General features: G+C 43.6%; 1 protein-coding gene across 1 annotated transcript; it reads left to right on the forward strand.

Annotated features, from left to right (window-relative positions):
• The first annotated feature begins 658 nt into the window (after positions 1–658).
• Positions 659–20,015, forward strand: MPP1 (MAGUK p55 scaffold protein 1). The gene is made up of 12 exons (XM_069943728.1): positions 659–1,051; positions 3,599–3,721; positions 6,679–6,757; positions 8,868–8,953; positions 9,124–9,192; positions 9,737–9,927; positions 10,414–10,517; positions 10,605–10,685; positions 11,153–11,233; positions 14,408–14,610; positions 16,172–16,243; positions 18,788–20,015. The coding sequence occupies exons 1-12, from the start codon at positions 950–952 to the stop codon at positions 18,962–18,964; spliced, it is 1,368 nt and encodes a 455-aa protein (XP_069799829.1). The 5' UTR covers positions 659–949; the 3' UTR covers positions 18,965–20,015.
• Positions 20,016–20,696: the final 681 nt, after the last annotated feature.

Genomic DNA, 20,696 nt, shown 5'->3' on the forward strand with positions numbered 1-20,696 from the left:
CATTGTCTAGGGGTGATTGCAGTGCCCCAACCATTGTCTATGGCAGGGATGGGGAACCTGCGGCCCTCCGGCTTAGCTTTGGCTGTCCAGGCATGATGGGAATTGTAGCTTTGCAACAGCTGGAGGGCGGCAGGTTTCCCCATCCCGTCTATGGGGTCGCTGTCTGTGGCTCTGGGGTCGGTTGTGCCCCTATCTCAGGATTGGTGGCCGCCCCAGCAGTCTGACCTCACCCATCAGCTTGTTATACTGTCCTGTGCACATGGGATAACAGTGGAGTACCCCTTTAAGGGTATGTTCCCATTTTGTAGGTCATTCATTGAGACAAATCAATGGATTTAAAATGTGCAGCGGATCCGCAGTGTGTGAACATACCCTGAGGCCATCTGCTGCCGCACCTCAGTGACACGTGACCAGATATATCCTGTACTGTCACTGGATATGATGGCGCACATACACTGGGGGGAGTGACCGCGGCCTCACTGACACTTGTTTATCACAGGAGCCGGCTGCTGCTGCTGCCGTCAATGGCTAAGCCCCTCCCCCGCGTCACGTGACCACGCCTCCACTCATCGCTCATTCTTTCTACAGAAGGTTCTGATCACATGACTGTGTCCTAGCACGGTCATGTGACCTAGGTAATACCATTCTCGGCGGCGGAGGGAGCGCCGTTATTTTCCTAGAACCCGAATGCCGGGATGATACAAGTATAGAGCCCGGGGAGGCCCCCGCTTGCGGTAGCGCAGTGCCATATGTGGGCATAGCTAGCCGTGTGTACGGAGACGGGCCGGTCCGGGCGGGTTATAGCGGTAACGCATCGTGCGGCCCCCCTGAGCCCCGCATTGTGCGGCTCCTGCAGCGTTATTATTGCTATTGCCCCTGCTCTCCTGAGTCAGCCTGTTGTGCGGAGATAAGTAGGGGAGAGGGCAGCGCGGAGACAAAGGGGAGCGGGATGACGATGAAGTGCGAGAGAGCGGAGATCGGGCCCGGCATGAGGTCCGCGCTGTCCGATCTCTACCTGGAGACCCTGCTGCAGAACCGGACGGCCACCCAGGTGAGGGGACAAGGGTGCGCTGCTGATCAGTGGGAGGTGATACTCTGCAGATCATGGGGGGGACGCTCTGCAGATCAGTGCGGGGATACTCTGCAGATCATGGGGGGTGATACTCTGCAGATCAGTGCGGGGATACTCTGCAGATCATGGGGGGGGGGGGGGAGATGCTCTGCAGATCAATGGGGGGGATACTCTGCTCATCATTGGGGGGGGGGGTACTCTGCTGATCATTGGGAGGTGATACTCTGCAAATCATGGGGGTGTGTGCTCTGCAGATCATGGGGGTGTGTGCTCTGCAGATCATTGGGGGGGGGGGTGATACTCTGCTGATCATTGGGGAGGTGATACTCTGCTGATCATGAGGGGGGGTACTCTGCTGATGATGGGGGGGGGGATGCACTGCATATAAATGGGGGGATACTCTGCAGATCAATGGGAGGTGATACTCTGCAAATCATGGGGGTGATACTCTGCTGATCATTGGGGAGGTGATACTCTGCTGATCATTAGGGGGGTACTCTGCTGATCATGGGGGGGATACTCTGCAGATCATGGGGGGGTACTCTGGAGATCAATGGGAAAATACTGTGCAGATCAGTGGGGTGGGGGGACACTGCAGATCATTGGGGTGATACTCTGTAGATCATTGGGGTGATACTCTGCAGATCATTGGGGCGATACTCTGAAGATGAGCTTTGCCCGACCTTATCTCTGGGTTCACAAGGTTTGAAGAGCAAACAACGTCATCAGCAATGTCTTCTGGGGGGATTAACCCCTGCATGTCGGTCAGAGGAGGAAGGAGACGGATCAATTGAAGATTTTTATTATTACAAGTGATATAAAGTTGCCCATGGGTCACATTGTGGTGAGCGGCAGGCGATGGGGCTATAACCGCCCATAGAGGACACCAGCCGCAGGGAACTAACCCTTCTTCACATAAGGATCCAAGATTTAGGATATAGATGGGCAGAAAATTCACAGGAGTATTAAAGGGTGTGTCAAATCTGTAGACAGTATCCCTAATGCACAGGATAGGGGGTAGTAAGGTGATTGCTGGGACCCCCAATAATTATACTATAATGGGGAATTGTGGTCCTGGATTTAGGGACTACACGCAGCACTCCATTCATTCTCTATAGCAGGGATGGAGAATCTGTAAAACTACAATACCCATCATGCCTGGGCTGCTGAAGCTTTAGTTTTGGCTGTCTGGGTATGATGGGAGTTGTAGTTTTGCAGGTTCCCCATCCCTGCTGTATGGGGTGAGTTCATTGTTCAGTGATGCTTAGTGGCCCCATAGAGAATGAATGGAGCACAGGGGAAATGTTAACTCCATTCTCTGGGTCCCAGTGGTCGGACCACTACCGATCAACACCGATTATTGGATATCCTATGGATGGGAAGGATACCATGGGGATACTGCAGACTGGATAGATCTGTGTCTCTGTAACCAGCTCCCTATTGTCTGAGCTGTGAAATGCTTGGAGGATCCATAGAGAATGAATGCTGGCCGAGCTCTCTCAGCTCCTTTGGTTATGGGAACATTTTCCTTTGTTCTTGGGGGTCCTAGATGGGAATACCCCCTAAGGGTATCAGAAATACTGTATATACTGGGGGTTTTATGCTTTGCTGAACATTTTTTGGGGTTTTATTTACACCCACCCTTAAGGCCCTCCATACATTTTAGTCAAAGTCATCCAAACCCACTGACTGTATAATATGTATGGCAGCCTGACTCTCCCTGACAAATAAGGGTCAAGCATGTTAAATTTCAGCTATCTGACCCTTTTGTGCTTGGGGAGATAAGCCACAGTCGGAGCTGTCTGGCAGCGGCTCACCCCTCCTGTGGCTATTTACAACGTGTATGGTAAGATCAGGATAGATAGCTAGGCAAATGGTATCCAACCTTAAAGGGTTTATCAAGCCTTTGAAAAACATGGCTGCTTTCTTCCCGAAGCAGCACCTCTCCCATCCTCAGAATGGATGCGGTATTGCAGCTATTGAAGTTAATGGAGGTATATTGTAATACAATCTAAGGTCAGAGGTGGCACTGTTTTTGCAAAAAAGTAGCTGTGACTTTTCTAATCTTGGATAACCCCTTGAAGCATGTTGGATTCTCCAGTCTTCTAGTGTTCCCCAACCGTAGGGTGTCCAACTGTGGCAAAACTACAACTCCCAGCATGCTCAGACTGCCAGCAGCTGTCTGGACATGCTGGGAGTTGTAGTTTTACCACAGGTTGGAGGCCATAGTTGTAGGAGATAAGCAGCAGCTAGAGATGTCTGGCTTCAGCTGGTTCTCCTTTGGGTGGGGGAAGTCGATAGCTAAGCAAGCAGCCGCCTGACGGCCATCCAAGGACACGATGTGTCATGTGATCATACTACAGCCAGGTCTCTATGCTCAGTCATGGTTACTGACCCCATGGGGGCCAGAACATGCAACAGTGCCACCGTAAAGGGTTTTTCCCACCTCAGCATGTTATCCTCTATCTATATGATTGTATAAAATACTGGAATTGATGATTTCTTTCCCATTTCTGTATCCTGTAGGGGTTTTCCTCCCCGCCCAATGCTCTGTCAGAAGAGTTCTGCAGCAATGGATCGGCAGGATGTCCCGAGGAGAAGAAGAAGGTTCGTCTGGTGCAGTTTGAGAGGCAGACGGAGGAGCCCATGGTGAGCGGGCACACTGAGAAATGGGAAGGAAAACTGGAAAACGAGAAGTAACATGTCATCTTGCTGATGAATAAGGTCATAGGGCGTTTCAGCAGTGTCAGGGATTCTCTATAGGGAAGAGAATCTCATGCATACTGACACTGTAAGGCCCTATTCCTCCGGACGATTACAAACTAAACGATAATCGTTCGGTTGAAATGCAGTTAACGATTAACGACCGAACGAGAAATCGTTGATCGCTTTATAAGACCTGGACCTATTTTTATCGTTGCTCGTTCGCAAATCGTTCGCATTGAATAAGACGTCGTTCGGTCGTTCACAGTAGATACGAACGCAATAGAGAAGAAATAGCGAAGAAAAAACAATTGCAAATACGATCATAATTAACGATTATCGTTCCATGGAAATGAGTGAACGTTTTCAGGTCTTTCGCAATAGCGGTCGTTTGAGATTGTTAATGATTATGCGAACGATAATCGTCCGGTGGAATAGGGCCCTAAGAGGGTTTGGGATTGTTGCATCTGTGATTTTATAACTATGGGGAAACATTGATGTGGCACCATTCTGTGATCAGAGTAGGGGCAGGGATATACAAGAAGTAGGGTCAAAGAGGATCCCCTGCCCTGTCTCTTCTAGTAGATCGGGAATAGGGAACCAGCGGCTCTCCAGCTGTTGCAAAACTACAATTTCCATCATGCCTGGACAGCCAAAGCTAAAAGCTTTGGCTGTCCAGACATGATGGGAATTGTAGCTTTGCAACAGCTGGAGGACCAGAGGTTCTCCATCCCTGTAGTAAATACTTGTATTCTCCATCTTTCCTTGTATGACTAAATTGACAACTGGGTGTAACTTACATACTCTGACACTATCTGATTGGATGGTCTCCAGTTAACAATTTCAAGGTGTTACAAAGAACACAGCTACCTTCTTGCACAAACAGCGCCTCCCCTGTGTTCAGGTTGTGTGCAGTATATTACAGTTCAGCTCCATTCACTTCTGTGGATATGAGCTGCAAAACCCACACCCAAACTGAGGACAAGAGGGGCGCTGTTTATGGAAGAAAGCAGCCATGTTTTTCTAAGCCACTATAACCCTCATACATTTCCAATAAGACTAACAGAGGAACGTCACAGCACAAAGCTATAAGAAAAGATAATCAAGGATTGTTGTTTCATACAAATATTTACTAAAATTCTCATAAAGAGGATCTCTGTAAATAGAAGTCCTCCCATCACCTTGCGAGCTCCTTCTGTTTTTGTTTTTTTTTTTAGCAGAATTCACCTATGATTCCTCTTGTTCAGGGTAGCCTTTCATTTGACTAAATGTCTTAGTAATGTTAAAAGGGGTATTCCACTCAAACATAACTTTTGACATGGTAAGACTAACAATTCCTTGTTATTATCTATCCAGTCTCCTTCCCCCAGTTCTGAGCTTCTACTTTCTGATAAAAACACAAAAATCTGTGTGAGCGTTTTTTTCAGCCCCCTCCCTTCTGAGATAAGTGATGTCAACTGCAACTTTGTAGCTTCTTTGTAATGTTAAAGAGATTAATCGCAGTGAGTTCATCAGCAACTTGACCTCAGATTAATCCTCTGAACATTACAAAGAAGCTACAATGTTGCAGATAAAGCTGGCCAGGGACTTGTTTACATCAGCTCTATCAGAAGGGGGGGGGGGAGGCAGAGAGAAAAGCTCACACACAGATTTCTGTGTTTTCAGCAGAAAACAGCAGCTCAGAACTGGGGGAAGGAGACTGAATAGATAACAACAAGTATGGAATCGATTATTAGTCTAACTATGGGTGGCAACATATAATAAGTTATGTTTGAGTCAAAAACCCCTTTAAGAAGCTGTACTAATAGCAGATTGTTTGACCTGTCAGATAGATGTTACCAGGTATAGATAGGTAGGGGGTATAGGACCCCCAGGCTGGGGTAATCCTAGTCCTCTCATCATCATCATCTGTCACCTTCTCCTTTATGTGAAGGTTTTATAGATCCCGGTCATACATTACAGATTTCGTACCATTGTTCTCTCACTAACTTGTCCTTCACGGTCGATCTGTGAAGGTCGTCGTCTTGGACAACAAAGACATAAGATAAAGTGACAGGTCTCTAATTGATCTCTGCCCTGATCCGTGACCCAGTCCGGGCTCCATTGATCCGTCCTTTGGTTGAAAAAAAATACAACACGGCTGATCAGCTTTTATACTGATGCCGCGTTCTCTTGTTTCATGTAGCAGAAAATGGTCTGTATTGGGCTCTCCCAGTACTTAGTCCAACTGAAAAGTTGAATGGGGTGAGATGGACTCAGCAATGCCTGTGCTCACTCACCGCAGGCAATAACAATACAATGTTCTAACCCAGTGTAGCTGTCACTTCTCTAGTGCTGTCTGGACTTTCTCCAAATGAACAGAGCGCCCCCTTATCTTCTGAGGCGGTAGTACGTACTTAATCTAATGCTCTTTGGTTGAGCCATTCACGTACATATGTTAGTTATGTCCCCTTACACACAATAGATTTCTTGATCTTTGCTCATGCCTGGGATATCCTCTGCTCTTTATCAGTGTAATTGCTGTTCTCTCTGCCCTTTGTAACTCTGAATTGGTGCCAAGAAGTCAACCGCCTGAACTTCATTTCCCATTGCAGCTGCTGAAAGGGCAGGGCAGCACATGGCGTTGGGGTTACCTTCAAAGGCCTTATAGGATTAGAAACAGGACTGCTACTTTCTTGTAAAAAAAAAACCAAACAGCGCCATCCCTGTCCTTAGGTCGTGTGTGGTATTACAGTTCAACTTCATTCATTTCAATTAAACTGAGCTACAAACCCACAACCAAACTGAGGACAAGAGTCATGATGCTTCCGGAAGAACGCAGACATGATGTTTTTCTAAGCCTTGATATCCCCTTTATTCCATTGTAGATATATTCACGTGTTTTTCACCTCTGTCTGTTACAGGGCATCACCCTAAAGCTGAATCCACAACAGAAGTGTGTAGTTGCTCGGATTTTACATGGCGGACTTATCCATCGGCAAGGTAATTCATGTTATAGTCGCTGCCCTTTTTTTCTACAATATAGGTAAGGGAATTCTTATTAGCTGCAATACCAGATGCAGTTCACATTGTTATGTTAAATACTGCATTTTAGGGTACAAACACACACACCGTATACGCAGCGTATTTACTGCAGCGATACGCAGCAGATTAGATCTAAATAACTGAACACAGCATCAAATCTTCACCACCAAATCTGCTGCGTATACGGTGTGTGTTTGTACCCTAAAGGACCATAGTGCTCACAACTGTGCACCTGCTAATCTGTGCGATCCCATGTCGAACCCAACACTGGTGACGTATACTGAGATAGGTGCATAATACTTTAGAGCTACTTCAGCAAAAATGTTTTTCTTTCAAATCACCTGACGTCAGAAAGTTGTACAGCTTTGTAAATGACTTCTATTTCAAAATTTTCAGTCTTCCAGGACTTATAAGCTGCTGTATGTCCTGCAGGAAGTGGTGTATTCTTTCCTGTCTGACATGGTGCTCTCTGCTGCCACCTCTGTCCATGACAGGAACTGTCCAGAGCAGCAGCAAATCCTCATAGAAAACCCCTCCTGCTCTGGACAGTTCCTGTCACAGACAGAGGTGGCAGCAGAGAGCTCTGTGTCAGACTGGAAAGAATACACCACGTCCTGCAGGACACACAGCAGCTGATAAGTACTGGAAGACTTGAAATTCTTAAAAGTAATTTGCAAAGCTATATAACTTTCTGGTACCAGTTGATTTTTTTTTTACCGAAGTATGCATTTTAATACTCACCACTGCAAATATTGTACTATTCTGTGTGGGGGTTACAGACGCCAGACTCCACTATGGGTAAGCGATACTTATATTCTTGGTAAACACTTTTCAGGTTACGCTTGTCTGTGTTTAGCAGCCCTGAGGTCATGTGGATACACTACATGTGCTGATATTTATTTTCTAAAGACGCTTACTTATACTTGTTTATGTGATTATATGACTTTAATATTGTGGTTTCTGTCTGTCTTTACTGGATCCTTTTTGCACCATAATATGTTAAGAGATTTTTAATCATGTTAATAAAGATTATGTAATTCTTAAACGCATAGCCTTGTATTGTGTACTTGTTTGATAGAAAGGCTATCATATGGTATATTTCTGGACAGAGTAAGGTGTGGTTAATTAACTCTGCTAAGCAGAGACCAATATAATTATGTAAGTGTCCATTGGAACTATCGTGTATAAACTATGTACCTCCATGTAACTGATAACAAAGAACTCTGTTCTGTCCTCATCTTGGTAACTTACTGTATTTGATAGATTACCAAGAAGTTGGGTTAGCAGGGCGTATGACGCCAGGATCAGATTTCACAACCCTTGTTTGTCTGTTACTATGGATTCCTATAGATAATACAGCAGCTGCAGACACAGAATGATAGGGAAGTTCTAATGAAGACCATTTGCAGTTTTTTCTTTCATTTCAAATACATTAGAGCAGGGGTAGGGGACCTTGGCTCTCCAGCTGTTGCAAAACTACAACTCCCATCATGCCTGGACAGACAAAGCTTTAGCTTTGGCTGTCCAGGCATGATGGGAGTTGTAGTTTTGCAACAGCTGGAGAGCCAAGGTCCCCTACCCCTGCATTAAGAGCAATAGACATAATTGTCATGTTACACTACATGTTATTTTTCACTGTTCTCCCTGAGTTCAGTGATTGTTGTGTTTTGTTGGTCTATTTATCATTGCCCCAGTAGCCAGATTCCTGCTCCACACTGATGAGGGGCAAATACCCCGAAACTGCAGTCTGTGGATTGATGCCTAGCCTTGGTAACCCTTGTCTTATGTCGTTATACTCGCCACAGAGTTAGACTTTGACTTACAGGGGCCACCCTGTTGTTTCCCTATTTAGGTCCCAAAGCTCGTAACAGAGTGAGGACCTGAGGGACTACGTATCAGGGTGGTTTGGTGCTCTCCCCACTAGGAGGCACCCCTTGGCAATGGGCTTCCTTCTCTGGAGAGAGGGATATCTGGCTATTCCCGTGTTTTGAGACTTGTAACTGAGGCTCCACGGACCCCTTTTTTTGCATACACTACATGTTATATTTGCGTTTTTTTTCCTTTTAAGGTTCTCTTCATGTTGGCGATGAAATCCTTGAAATTGATGGAAAAAGCGTCCAGAACCAAAGTGTGGACCATCTTCAGAGCGTTTTGGTAAGGACCTGTGCCATATCTCATCCTCACCCATGTGATGTTTCCGCTCTGTCCATAGAATGTGTTCACATCTGTATTTAGGTACAATGTTGATTTAGTAGATTGCTATATGAGAAACCATGACAGACCTTTTCTCCTGTTGACTTGAGATTCCCTGTTCACTTCTATAGAAAGAAAGCAAAGGAACTGTCACCCTAAAGGTGTCACCAACGCAAAGCAACCGCAAGCCCCCACTTCAGGTAAGTCTAATTTGCAGCTTGTTTGGTTCATATTATTATTGGTAAATGATGTGAACGCGCACAAGCTTGGTGTGAGGAATACCTCGGTGTATGAAGTTCTGCTCGGAGCGAAAGGGTCTATACCGCACTTGTGAATTGTTCCCAAGCAGTATGATTTAAAGAGAATCTGCCATGACTTTTATGCTGTCTGAAGCGTTAGTAATCAGGGTGGTCCCCAGTGGCATCATCGCACCCAGCTGACCTTGATTGACAGATCGCGCCCTGTTTGGATGTAGGGATAGATCTGTCAATAGAGGTTGCTGAAGAAGGCAGAAGCCACTCATGACCCAATGACTCTGGGTTCAAGTGATGACCAGTTCCTTTTAATGTTTTCATTTAAAGTATCTTGTGTCTTTAGGGAAAGTGTAGAAATACATGTCGTCCATTAAAATACATTGAGTGTACACTCCAAAGATTGGTGGTGAAAAGTGATATGTCACTAGAGCCTGGGCATTTTTGTGTGTGTAATTTTATCTATGGGGTTGCTGATTATTTTTTTCTGTAGATGTATGTGCGAGCGCTCTTCGATTATGACCCTCTTGCTGACCCCCTAATCCCCTGTCGAGAGGCAGGTCTCCGCTTTCGTACTGGAGATATTCTACAGATCATAAACAAGGATGACTCCAACTGGTGGCAGGGAAAGAAACAAGGGGACGAGAAAGCCGGACTTATACCTTCTCCAGAACTGCAGGAGTGGTAAGGCATGCATTTTTAAATAGGCACCATCACTTTAAGAAATCTTCCTAGAGACCCATCAAAGCTTTGATTGGTCAGGGTCTGGGGGGTCAGGTTCCCACCAGTCAATAGGTAGAGCTCAGAGAAGTATTTGACTAGGGATTGAAGTTCTAAGCAACATGCTTCTCCTCTATAGTGATTGATAAGTGTCTGAAAACCCAGATCCTGAACGATCAAAAGTTTGTATTAATAATAATAATAATAATAATAATATTATTAATTGCTTTATTCTCTTGCCTCCAATAATCTATCTCACTGCTGCATTAACAGTTGTTGGTTGTTCCAAACACACACTGGTAGCAGCTTAGCCGAGCTTCTATAATTCTCTACAATGCTCTTTACTGACCCACATCCTAGAAGAGCTGCTTTCCCTACAATCAGATTTCCTCATGGTGCCTGGTGTGGAGAATTTCCATGAAATCCTGTTTTCTCTCTGGATTCTTCTAGGCGTGTAGCAAGCACAAACACAAGCAACCAAATACCTCAGAGCTGTAGTCCCTTCAGCAAAAAGAAAAAGTGCAAGGATAAGTACTTGGCAAAACATAGCTCTAGTGAGTATACACTGTAGTGTGATGTCATCATCGGTCATTATCAGTATTTTTATTTAATGTTCATATTGAAATTCCTTCTCTTTACAGTTTTTGATCAGCTGGATGTGGTGTCTTATGAAGAAGTGGTGTCCCTTCCTGCTTTTAAAAGGAGAACCCTTGTGCTTATTGGTTAGTAGGAATCATATTGTGGAAAAGTACATCAATCATTAAAATGGGCACTAGCATGGGAAACAAGTAACTTGTATTATATTTGATTGTTTGAGGCCTTAGTGTTCAGACCACAACCAAAGGCAATGATCCGGGAGAGGTCTGCACTCTTTCCCGGTTTTTTGACACATGATTGAGGTGGACTCATAATGTATGGGGCCATCTTGCTTACACAGACACAGAGCAGTGCCAATGATTGCTTAGTAAACTATATATAATAACCCCCATCCCCCTTTATGCCTCATGTCACTGCAGTTTCAGTAACCCGCTTTAACCTGACAATCTTAGCCAGGGCATGTCTCCCTCCCCATCTGCCGTGCAGGAACAGCTATGATTTGTGGTTGATGTTTCATCACATTGCTCTGGCCCAGGGCCAGTTACTAATCTGTGAAATTTCTCTTTGTGTAACTTTTGCCTGTCTTTCACAGGAGTCAGCGGAGTTGGGCGTAGCCACATAAAAAATGTCCTGCTTACCAAATATCCTGACAGGTTCAGCTACCCCGTACCACGTGAGTGCCAGATACCATTACATATATAGTGGTTTAGAATTCAGATTTCAGAATGGACCCCATTGACTTATAATAGGGGCCAACAGGTTCTGTCAAGATGCTGTTGTTTTGATGGAAATGCTGGCTAAGTTTGCTATTCCTTTTCTTCTCATTATATCCGACCTCTATCTGTAGTGTAAATGGAATTATACTTAGTGTAAAAGGAACGCTCATTCACCTGGTCAGCTTGGTTAAAAGGTCCAGTGATCAGCTGACAGTCTAGCAAATGCTCGCTTGTTGGCTGATGGAATCTTTTCTGCATCCAGTAAAATCATTGATCATTGGCCGCTCATCTCCCTGTCTAAACAGGGGTCGATAACAATGCATTTAAATGGCCACACGGACTTGACTTATAAAGGCACTGCAAGCGGGCGCTGATTGGTGCTCATTTGCAGCCATACATGGCCTCTTATCTGGTCGTGTAAAAGGACCCTAAAGCTCTCTGCCTGAAAGACTACTTTACTCACTGTATGAATGATGCAGATCTTTGACTTCATAGCACTTCTTCTGTAGGCATAAAGGTCTATAATGTACATATGCCTAGAGGATGACCTGTGTACACTGGCCAGAAGGCAGTAAAATAGCAAATTGAGGTTGTGTTAATAAGAGTAAGGGTATAGCTATTGATGCGAACAATGAACCTGCTATATATATGTCAAAGTCTACTACTGAGGGGGAGTTGTAATAATACTCTAAATTTATAGCTGTATCAGAAGCCAACAAGGTACTGGCTTAGTACACGTATTAGGAAGGGCTTGGCTTCTAGAGAAAAGTGCAAAAGTTCACCCTGTGATAACACACTGGTTTTGGGCTCTTGTCCATAAAATAAACAGAGTTCTACAGCATTCAGAGAAAGGCAGCTGCATTAATAAGTTATTGTGATAGGTTGTCAAGACTATTTGAATATATCCTATAGAATAGGAATAGAAAGCGGAAAGGGTATAATCTCCTTATACAAATCTATAACAGGTCCCAGTATAAACCAGTGTGATGGGTTACTCTTTCTGCAGACCCAGCAGAGAACACGCTGCCACAGCTTAGAGGAAGACCAATTACGTTACAAAGGTCAAAGTGTTACTTTACTGATGAGCCATAAAGTTACATAAGATGCTGTCTCAGGATTTACTAATGACTGAGTGTGGGAATAGATTTAAAGCAACCTGACAGCAGGAAAAGGTGTGGAAGCAACCCATGCCTGGATGGAGCTGGTCATCAGGACTCCGGGCCCACATTTTGTATCTTTATAGTCCATTCTAGCAATGAGAAATAAGTCTTTTTGTTAATATGTAAATGAGGCTGAACAGCCCAAGGGGTGTTCTCCAACGCAGCACGAGCCCAGGTAAGTGCAGCCTATGTCCTCTTTATCTAGTCACTGTCAGTCCATGGGGTAAGTGGATGCAAGCACATACACAAGGTGGTAAGTAAGAGGACATTGGCTGGTCTTACCTGGTCTCTTACTGTGCTAGGGAACGCCCCCTGGGCTTTTGAGCCTTATTTGCATATTAACAAAAAGTCTTCTATCTCACTACTGGAAAGAACTTTGGAGATAATAACATTATGCCCAGAATTCTAATGACTAGTCGTCCAGTGTAGCCATGTGCTTATTTACCAACCATGTTTCTCTGCTGACAGGTCCGATTTTAAAGGAGTGAGGTGAAAAGAGGAGGTATAGTTATCCAGCCTGATTTCCTTCTGCTCCCGGTTTCCTGAATGTTTGGTCCCCGCTGCAGATCTCAGTAATGTGCCGTGTGGACAGGGATTGCCTGCTCAGCGGCTGATGAGAAATGACAGCAGAGAGATCAGAGGATCACAGCAGGAAGAGAAGTTCAGGAAACTGGTGATGGCAGGAAATAGGGTTGGGGCAGCGTACCCCTGTGTTATTGTAACCGCAGCCACAGACAATAACCCTGTATCTGATCTTGCAAATTGCCTTCACCACAGCAGTCACTTCCCCCCAGCTAAAGGACGGACTCCTCCGGGCCCTGTTACCCGGGGTGGTGATTGGCTTTACATTGGCCTGTGTGATGGGGCCAACAAGCAAGCAAAGGGTTAAAAAAAAAATCATTACTCAGGGAGATGATCGTATGATGCATGAGTTCTGTAATGACCTCTAAAAGATTAGTGTTACTTTCCAGGGAACTTATGGCACGGCTACTATGAGGGGTACTAGTACAAACTTATGTAAACCATTAGGGGACTACAGAACCAGCCGATCATCTGTGTCCACCAACTCCATGAGGCACTGTATAGGAGGCCTGGGCTGCAGCGGAGACAGGAGCTCATTGTCATCCATAGGATTCTGCAGGCCGGGCTGTTCTCACCCATTATATTCCATTCCACTCCGTTACTTTAGGTGGTAGCTCACTCTTATCTGTTCCTCCTCCATCGGGAACATTAGTTTTTAAGCAATTGCTTATCACTGCAGCTTTATCTGGATTTCTCAATACACTTTGTAATATCCCTGCAAGCCTTGAAGACTCCTGGTTTCAAGGTTGCCGCTGCCGTCTCCTCCTAATCCTCACTGCAAATAGCGTTTAAAGGCTTACGGTTTTATCAGCATTGAAAAGATATTTTGGCTTAGAATTAGGTCTCTTTGGCTTTTATCTGAAGGGAATGAATGCATCTCATCCACTCTCCTATATTCACCGTCTTATGTGTGAAGTATGACATCTCGCACCTAATTGCTTATTTTATTTTTTTCAACATATTTACAGCACAACACTGCACCTCTGCTGCCCCTAGTGGCTGTGTCAGGAATTGCAGGTGCCTGCACAGTTACGCTACTGAACCTCCCCAAATGTCTATTCTGATGCATGTTATTAGAATAAACATTACACTTAGAGAAGCTGTCTGTGTCCGTAGCGCTGCAGCTACAGCACAGTGTAGGAGCCTGTGCGGGGTCATGCAGCTGCAATAGCAATATGTAACTGTGTTTCGACTGGGGCCTGAGCAGCCTTGCAGTACCTGACACAGCCATTGGTGGCAGCAGAGGGGCTGTGTCACCACTTTTTAGTTCTTTTATAAATTTGGTTCAAATGAACAGAATGCCTAGGAAAACCATAGACTAGATAAGACTATATATTACTGGCCTGTATACAGCCTAGTAACACTTCCGTATGTGTTTCTCCCTTTAAGATACATCTCGCCCCCCAAAACGTGGAGAAGAAAATGGCGCCGCTTATCATTTTGTGTCTGTGGAAGAAATGAGCCAAGGGATCTCAGAAAACCAGTTCCTGGAGTTTGGTAGCTTTAGTGGGTTTATGTTTGGGACAAGAATCCAGACTATAAAGGACATCCACAATGAAGGAAAGGTGGCCGTACTGGACATAGAGCCCCAGGTGAGCATCACATTACAAATGATTGCTGGAGGTCTGAACACCCAGTCTCCGATAGATCTAAGCTTTATTTCTGTGATATAAGCTGGCTGTATATCACAGACTGAACTCTACGGGACTTGCTGAATCATAATTTATTATGGTACAGTGAACCCCAGAACAGTTAAAGGGGTACTCCAGAAAAAAAAACCATTTTTAGTTCAAATCAATTGGTTTCAGAAAGTTATATAGATTTGTAAATTACTTCTACTTAAAAATCTCAAGTCTTCCCATACTTATCACCTGCTGTATGCTCTGCAGGAAGTGGTGTATTCTTTTCAGTCTAACACAGTGCTCTCTGCTGCCTCCCTTGTCAATGTCAGGAACTGTCCAGAGCAGTAGCAAATCCCCATAGAAAACCTCTCCTGCTCAGGAGAGTTCCTGTCTTGGACAGAGGTGGCAGCAGAGAGCACTGTCAGACTGAAAGGAATATACTACCTCCTGCAGGACATATGGCAGCTTATAAGTACTGGAAGACTTGAGATTTTTAAATAGAAGTAAATTACAAATCTATATAACTTTCTGAAACCAGTTGATTTGATAGAAAAATTGGGAACCCCCCCCCCCCCATCAGTTGTTATGGCCAGGTGAAGAGCAGTAAGGTGCTTCACTTTCAAACTGAGCACCAAACTGAGTCCAACAGATTACAGGATATGTGATCCATTATAAATCTATGGAGCCTGTTTCCTGCTAGCAGTCAGGCTGAGACAGGGAGTGAGATGCTCCACTGTGTGCTTTACCTGGTTATATCGAATGTTCAGAAGGCGTCTCAGCACTTAAACCCCAATAGATTTAAACATTTAAAATGTCCGTACAATGTAACAAAAGTAACTAGGTCCAAAGCTCAGTGGAATCTGATCCAAATTGGCAGGTGGAGTAGAGACGGATGCAGGCTTAGGTGGTCAGCTATCCCAGAAGCTGATGCAGTAATACATCAAAGTTGAAAGAGTCCAATAGCATCCAAGAGAGAAATTCTTCAAACTTGAGAGAGACCTTTATGGTCGATACGTCGCTGTTAATAACTTGGATATTACAATAAAGCTTGAAGAATTTATCTCTTGGATGCTGTGGGACTCTTTCCACTTTGCTGTCTCTGCAATGTGTCAGAAGGTTTAACTGGCAACAGGTTCCCGCTGTGTTCCCATATAAAGTATAAGATTATACACTTGAAAAGTAAAAATAAAATAAAAGGATGCCGTATAGCAGAATCCTAAAATACAGTGTGAACCCAGCCTAATGCTTTAAGGAGACTCCTCTGCTAAATGTAAGGCCTTATTCATTCATGCAAAATCAGATTCAGACACCCATGGGTGTTACAGGTATGTGGTGGCCACGGACAGCACTACAGACACATAAATGAGGCCTAAGCCTTGATATTTCCATTGTGTACATAGTAGGGGATAGTATTGGCTAATAACAAAAGCTCAATAAAAAATTTAGATTATAACAATAGAAATCTGGCTATTGGCTGGTGTTGTTGCTGTTATGTATATGTTAATAATCGCACATTGGTTATGTCTTGTAGACTTTGAAGATGGTCCGTACAGCAGAGCTGGCTCCATTCATAGTCTTTATATCCCCTACTGATACTGACCAGGTGACTAACTTTTTTTTTTTTTTACTACTGTGGGGCAAGTGACTTATTTTATTCCAAAGCAAACAAGCTGCTTAAATGGGAACTCCAGCAAAAAAAATAAATAAATCTTCAAAGCAGCTAGTACCAAAAAGTTATACAGGTTTGTAAATGACTTGTATTTAAAAATATCAAGCCTTTTAGTACTTATCAGCTGCTGTATGCCCTACAGAAAGTGTCGTTTTTTTTCCCCCCAGTCTAATACAGTGCTCTTTACTAGACAAATATTGTTTACATCTCTTCATCATATTTATGTATAAATAACGTTCCCAACCAGCATACATTACACCTGAGGAAGTCTGGTTGGACGGAGGGAACGTGTGACTAGTTGTACTTTTATTGATATACTAATCTTTGTGGTGTGCTGTGTTGCTTTCTGGCATATCTTTTCTGGTTTTGTATAACATTGCTCTCCGCTGCCATCTCTGTCTGTGACAGGAACTGTACAGAGCAGTAGCAAACAGAAAACCTCTCCTTCTCTGGACAGTTCCTGTCACGGACAGAGGTGGCAGCAGAGAGCAGTGTGTCATACTGGAAATAAAACACCACTTCCTGCAGTACATACAGCAGCTAATAAGTACTGGAACACTTCAGAATTTTAAATACAAGTAATTTGCAAATCTGTATAATTTTCTAAAACCAGTTGATTTGATTTTTTTTTAGTTGTACCCCTTTAAATTATCTTAGTATTAGAATAAGGGCTTATTCCCATGCTCCGTAATCCATGGCAGTTACATAGTGTTAAACTGCTATGTTGGACGTGTACTCTCGGCTCTCCTGGCCTCATGTATCAATATGATGCCAGGAGAGCTGTAAGTGTTGAAACCTTTGTGGGAACGTATTGATGCAGCTGTATCAGTACATTCCCGTTAAGGTTTAAACACTTACAGCTCTCCTGGCATTATATTTATACATGACGCCGAGAGAGCTGTGAGTCCACGTCCCAGGTTGAGGCTTCACACTCTGTAACCTCTGTGGATTATGAAGTGTGGGAATAAACCTTATTGTAAGAGGAGTTTGGGAGAGTTGTGGTATAGAGAATATAACCCTAATCCCATTTCACTAAGGAATCGGACAAATGTAATGCTGGACTGTGTATTAAATTCTATGGAAATAACCAAACTACATAGGAAAGGCTGTAAAGCTTATCTGTGGATAGATGTCTTGGAAATAACAGTGTGTTAGAAACATATAAAAAGATGCTCATCTGGTTACAGACCAATACATTAACCTCTTACTAGTAATTCTGACCCAACGTCTCTTGGTATGAAACCTACTTTTAGTAAATCATATGTTGTAACAAGAGATGAGCAAACTTAAGTCATACTTCATTACAGGTGGCTGAAGAAGTTGGATGCAGCCCTAAGGCTGCCTGAAAAACATGGATACATCCATAGACTGTATCCATGTTTTCCAGGGCTGCATCCAACTTCAGCCACCAGTAATCCAATGCCGCATGCTCACGTTCGGACAAGCTGGATGTACTCAAGTTTTCTCAACTCTAAATTCTCCACTTTAAAACCAAATTTATGTTTTTATACATCTTGAAGTTTTCATAAATAGCGGCTTGGTTCACAATGTTCTCTGAGATACTAAACAAACAGGGGAATATAAACCTGTGTCTGGCACATGATATGTTTACTGACTGCCAGCAGTATAGTCATGTTACTCGGATTCCTGCCCGAGTTGTGCAAACCAGACAGCCTGCTAACGTACCCGTACAAACAACAAAGTGTCACTAGTATCCTCAGATAGTACTTGCTTACAAACATAGATGATTATTACACCATCACATAATCCATGCTTATAAATTTAAATGTTGACAATATGTTCTAGCAAACATAGAAGCATCATACTGCCATCTAGTGTCTGTGTACGGACTTACATTACATTGCAACCTGTTCTTTCACATTTCACACATCATTTAGAAAAAATGACTCCTTATCCCAGAAAAACAGCTCAAAAGTCTGGGACCCCTAAGTGTTTTCCATCTCTTGCATTTTTAAATCATCCCCCCCCCCAACATAGTGCTATCCGTTTTATCATTTAGGGCAGGGATGAGGAACCTTGGGCCCTCCAGCTGTTGCAAAACTACGATTCCCATCATGCCTGGGCAGCCGAAGCTAAACAAGGCCCAAGGTTCCCCACTCCTGATTTAGGGTAATCCTTTCCTTGCTGTCCTGCTGTGTCTTTCATGTCTGCTCATAGAGCACCTTGCAAAAATCTAGTGCATCAGTAACACCTTCTCCCTCCCTGCATGTGATTTAGAAATTCCCTGTGTACATCAGCAGCTTATCATAAAGCAAGCCTGTTCAGTGCGCATTTATTATAACTATGTCATTGCAAAGAGAGGAGAATGTGATGTGCGGTGCCATTATTAGCTGGAGAAGTAGAGGGGGATGTATCTGTGTACTCCTGGCAAAAAACATTTGTCCAGTGCCAATTTAGTAAAGAAATCTTAATCACAGTTGTTTGTAGTAACCTCCTTTTATACTCTTATCTTTACAGTCTGATGCCCTCCAGAAGCTTCGGGCAGATTCGGAGGCTCTCCGGATTCGTTATGCACAATACTTCGACCTGACCTTGGTTAACAATGACGTGGAGCAAACCGTTCAGGATCTACTAGGGGCTCTTGATGCAGCATGTGCCTCTTCCCAGTGGGTCCCAGTGACCTGGGTGTATTAGCAAGATTACTATACATTATAAGTCAGCATCCACTCCAGTATAAGGTATATGCTGCCCAACATATGACAGACGATCTGTTTCCTCCGCCAAATTCCATGCACTCCTACAAGACGATTTGCTCCGTTCATACTCTGCTATGGTTGCACACTTCTGAAAATCAGAATATCCCATCAACAGACTAGACATGTCCTTGTTACGTACAGTAACTTCAGTATTGTCAGGTTTATAACATGGAATGCAAAAAGTACGCGAGTGTTCATATCTGTTAGGATGGATATTCATTCCTATAAAGAAGGCCTTGACCAAAGGTGGCTATGCCTATTAGATGTATATGAGATAACTTGGTGTGACAGGTTAACCCTCTATCATGTATTAGGGTTTCCCATCTCTGGATTGGGCAGTTGGATTTCAGTGCCTGATTCTTTTGTTCTTGGGGAAGGTGAGCCTATTCCCATTTCCCTATATTGAGCACGTGTATTGGGGAACGGGGAGTATGCCATCAGCTGAACAAGTGATGGGACGACTGCTATCTAATGTGTATGGTCATCTTTGTGGTATCAAATTGCTTATGCCCTGTTTTGCACATAGTAAAAGTAGCCTGGTGAATGAGTATAGGTTGGGCCAGTACTTTGGCTTTGTATGGAACTATACTCTTAAAAACACAGGTCAGCCCACAGAATGATCTATTTATCATAAATGGCCATTATGCCCCTGTCCTACCTCCATAATGTCATGAACATATGTTTGTTATATAGTAGAAAACCATTACCTCCCACGTCTACTCTGTACGGCTTTGTGAAATGTCGTCTGCAAACTTTTTTTCCCCAACATGGTAGACCAGGTGGTTTTTAACGTATACAAGTATATATATGTCTGAAGGTGCCAACAACCTGAACCAGAAGCTCCTTTAGTAGTGAATTATATTTGTACTGCTATTAAAGCTAAGAATCATGTTCATTGTGGCAGGGAAAAAAAATCCATTATATCTCAAAGAAGATAAGAGGTTATTGTATTGACTTGGATGTAAACCAATAAAGTATATTAATAAATACCGGTCGTCAGATATTTTTTTTATAAGGTGATATAATTTAGAACTCTACAATTGCTACTAACCAAGGCTTTTCTCAGAGCCCCTCCCCCAGTGTGGGGCTGCTTCCGTCTTAGGGCCCTATTACACGGGACGATTATCGTGCAAAAAATCGTTAACTAGTTTGAATTTAAACGATAATCATTCTGTGTAATTGCAGGCAACAATTGAAAAATCGTTCGTATGTCGTTGATTTAGATCTGAACCTAAAATTATCGTTAATCGTTTGCTGTAATTCCACATTCGTTCTCTCAAGTTCCGCATTTTTTCACTAATCGTTCAGTGTAATAGCACATTGTCCATTGTTTCGCTGGGATCAGAAGGAATAAACTATTGTAATACGATTGCAGTAACGATTGTAACTAGCGATTATCGTTCTGTGTAATTTGGTGAACGATTTCAGGTTAACAATAAACAATCTCATTTGCGATCGCTTATCGTTAGTCTTTAATCGTTACAAATCGCTCCATGTAATAGGACTCTTACTGTGCTAGCCTGACATTACTCCTACTACAATGCTCTTCTGTCTCCATCCTTCTATGCAGCATGAGCTTCCTGAATCATCTTGTCTCCTCCACTCTGGGGCCTCAGAATAGTAAGGACAATGGAGAAAGATTCAGGACACTCACATGGAGGTGTAAGCGG

The sequence above is a fragment of the Dendropsophus ebraccatus genome, chromosome 10, assembly GCF_027789765.1.
Source record: "Dendropsophus ebraccatus isolate aDenEbr1 chromosome 10, aDenEbr1.pat, whole genome shotgun sequence".
NCBI classification, from domain to species: domain Eukaryota; kingdom Metazoa; phylum Chordata; class Amphibia; order Anura; family Hylidae; genus Dendropsophus; species Dendropsophus ebraccatus.

Excerpts from the sequence above, each read along its gene's own strand:
- MPP1 (XM_069943728.1), top strand. The coding sequence starts at position 950 with ATGACGATGAAGTGCGAGAGAGCGGAGATCGGGCCCGGCATGAGGTCC. Across the intron at positions 9,193-9,736 it reads ACCGCAAGCCCCCACTTCAG|ATGTATGTGCGAGCGCTCTT; the intron begins GTAAGTCTAATT and ends TTTTTTCTGTAG. Across the intron at positions 11,234-14,407 it reads GTTCAGCTACCCCGTACCAC|ATACATCTCGCCCCCCAAAA; the intron begins GTGAGTGCCAGA and ends TCTCCCTTTAAG.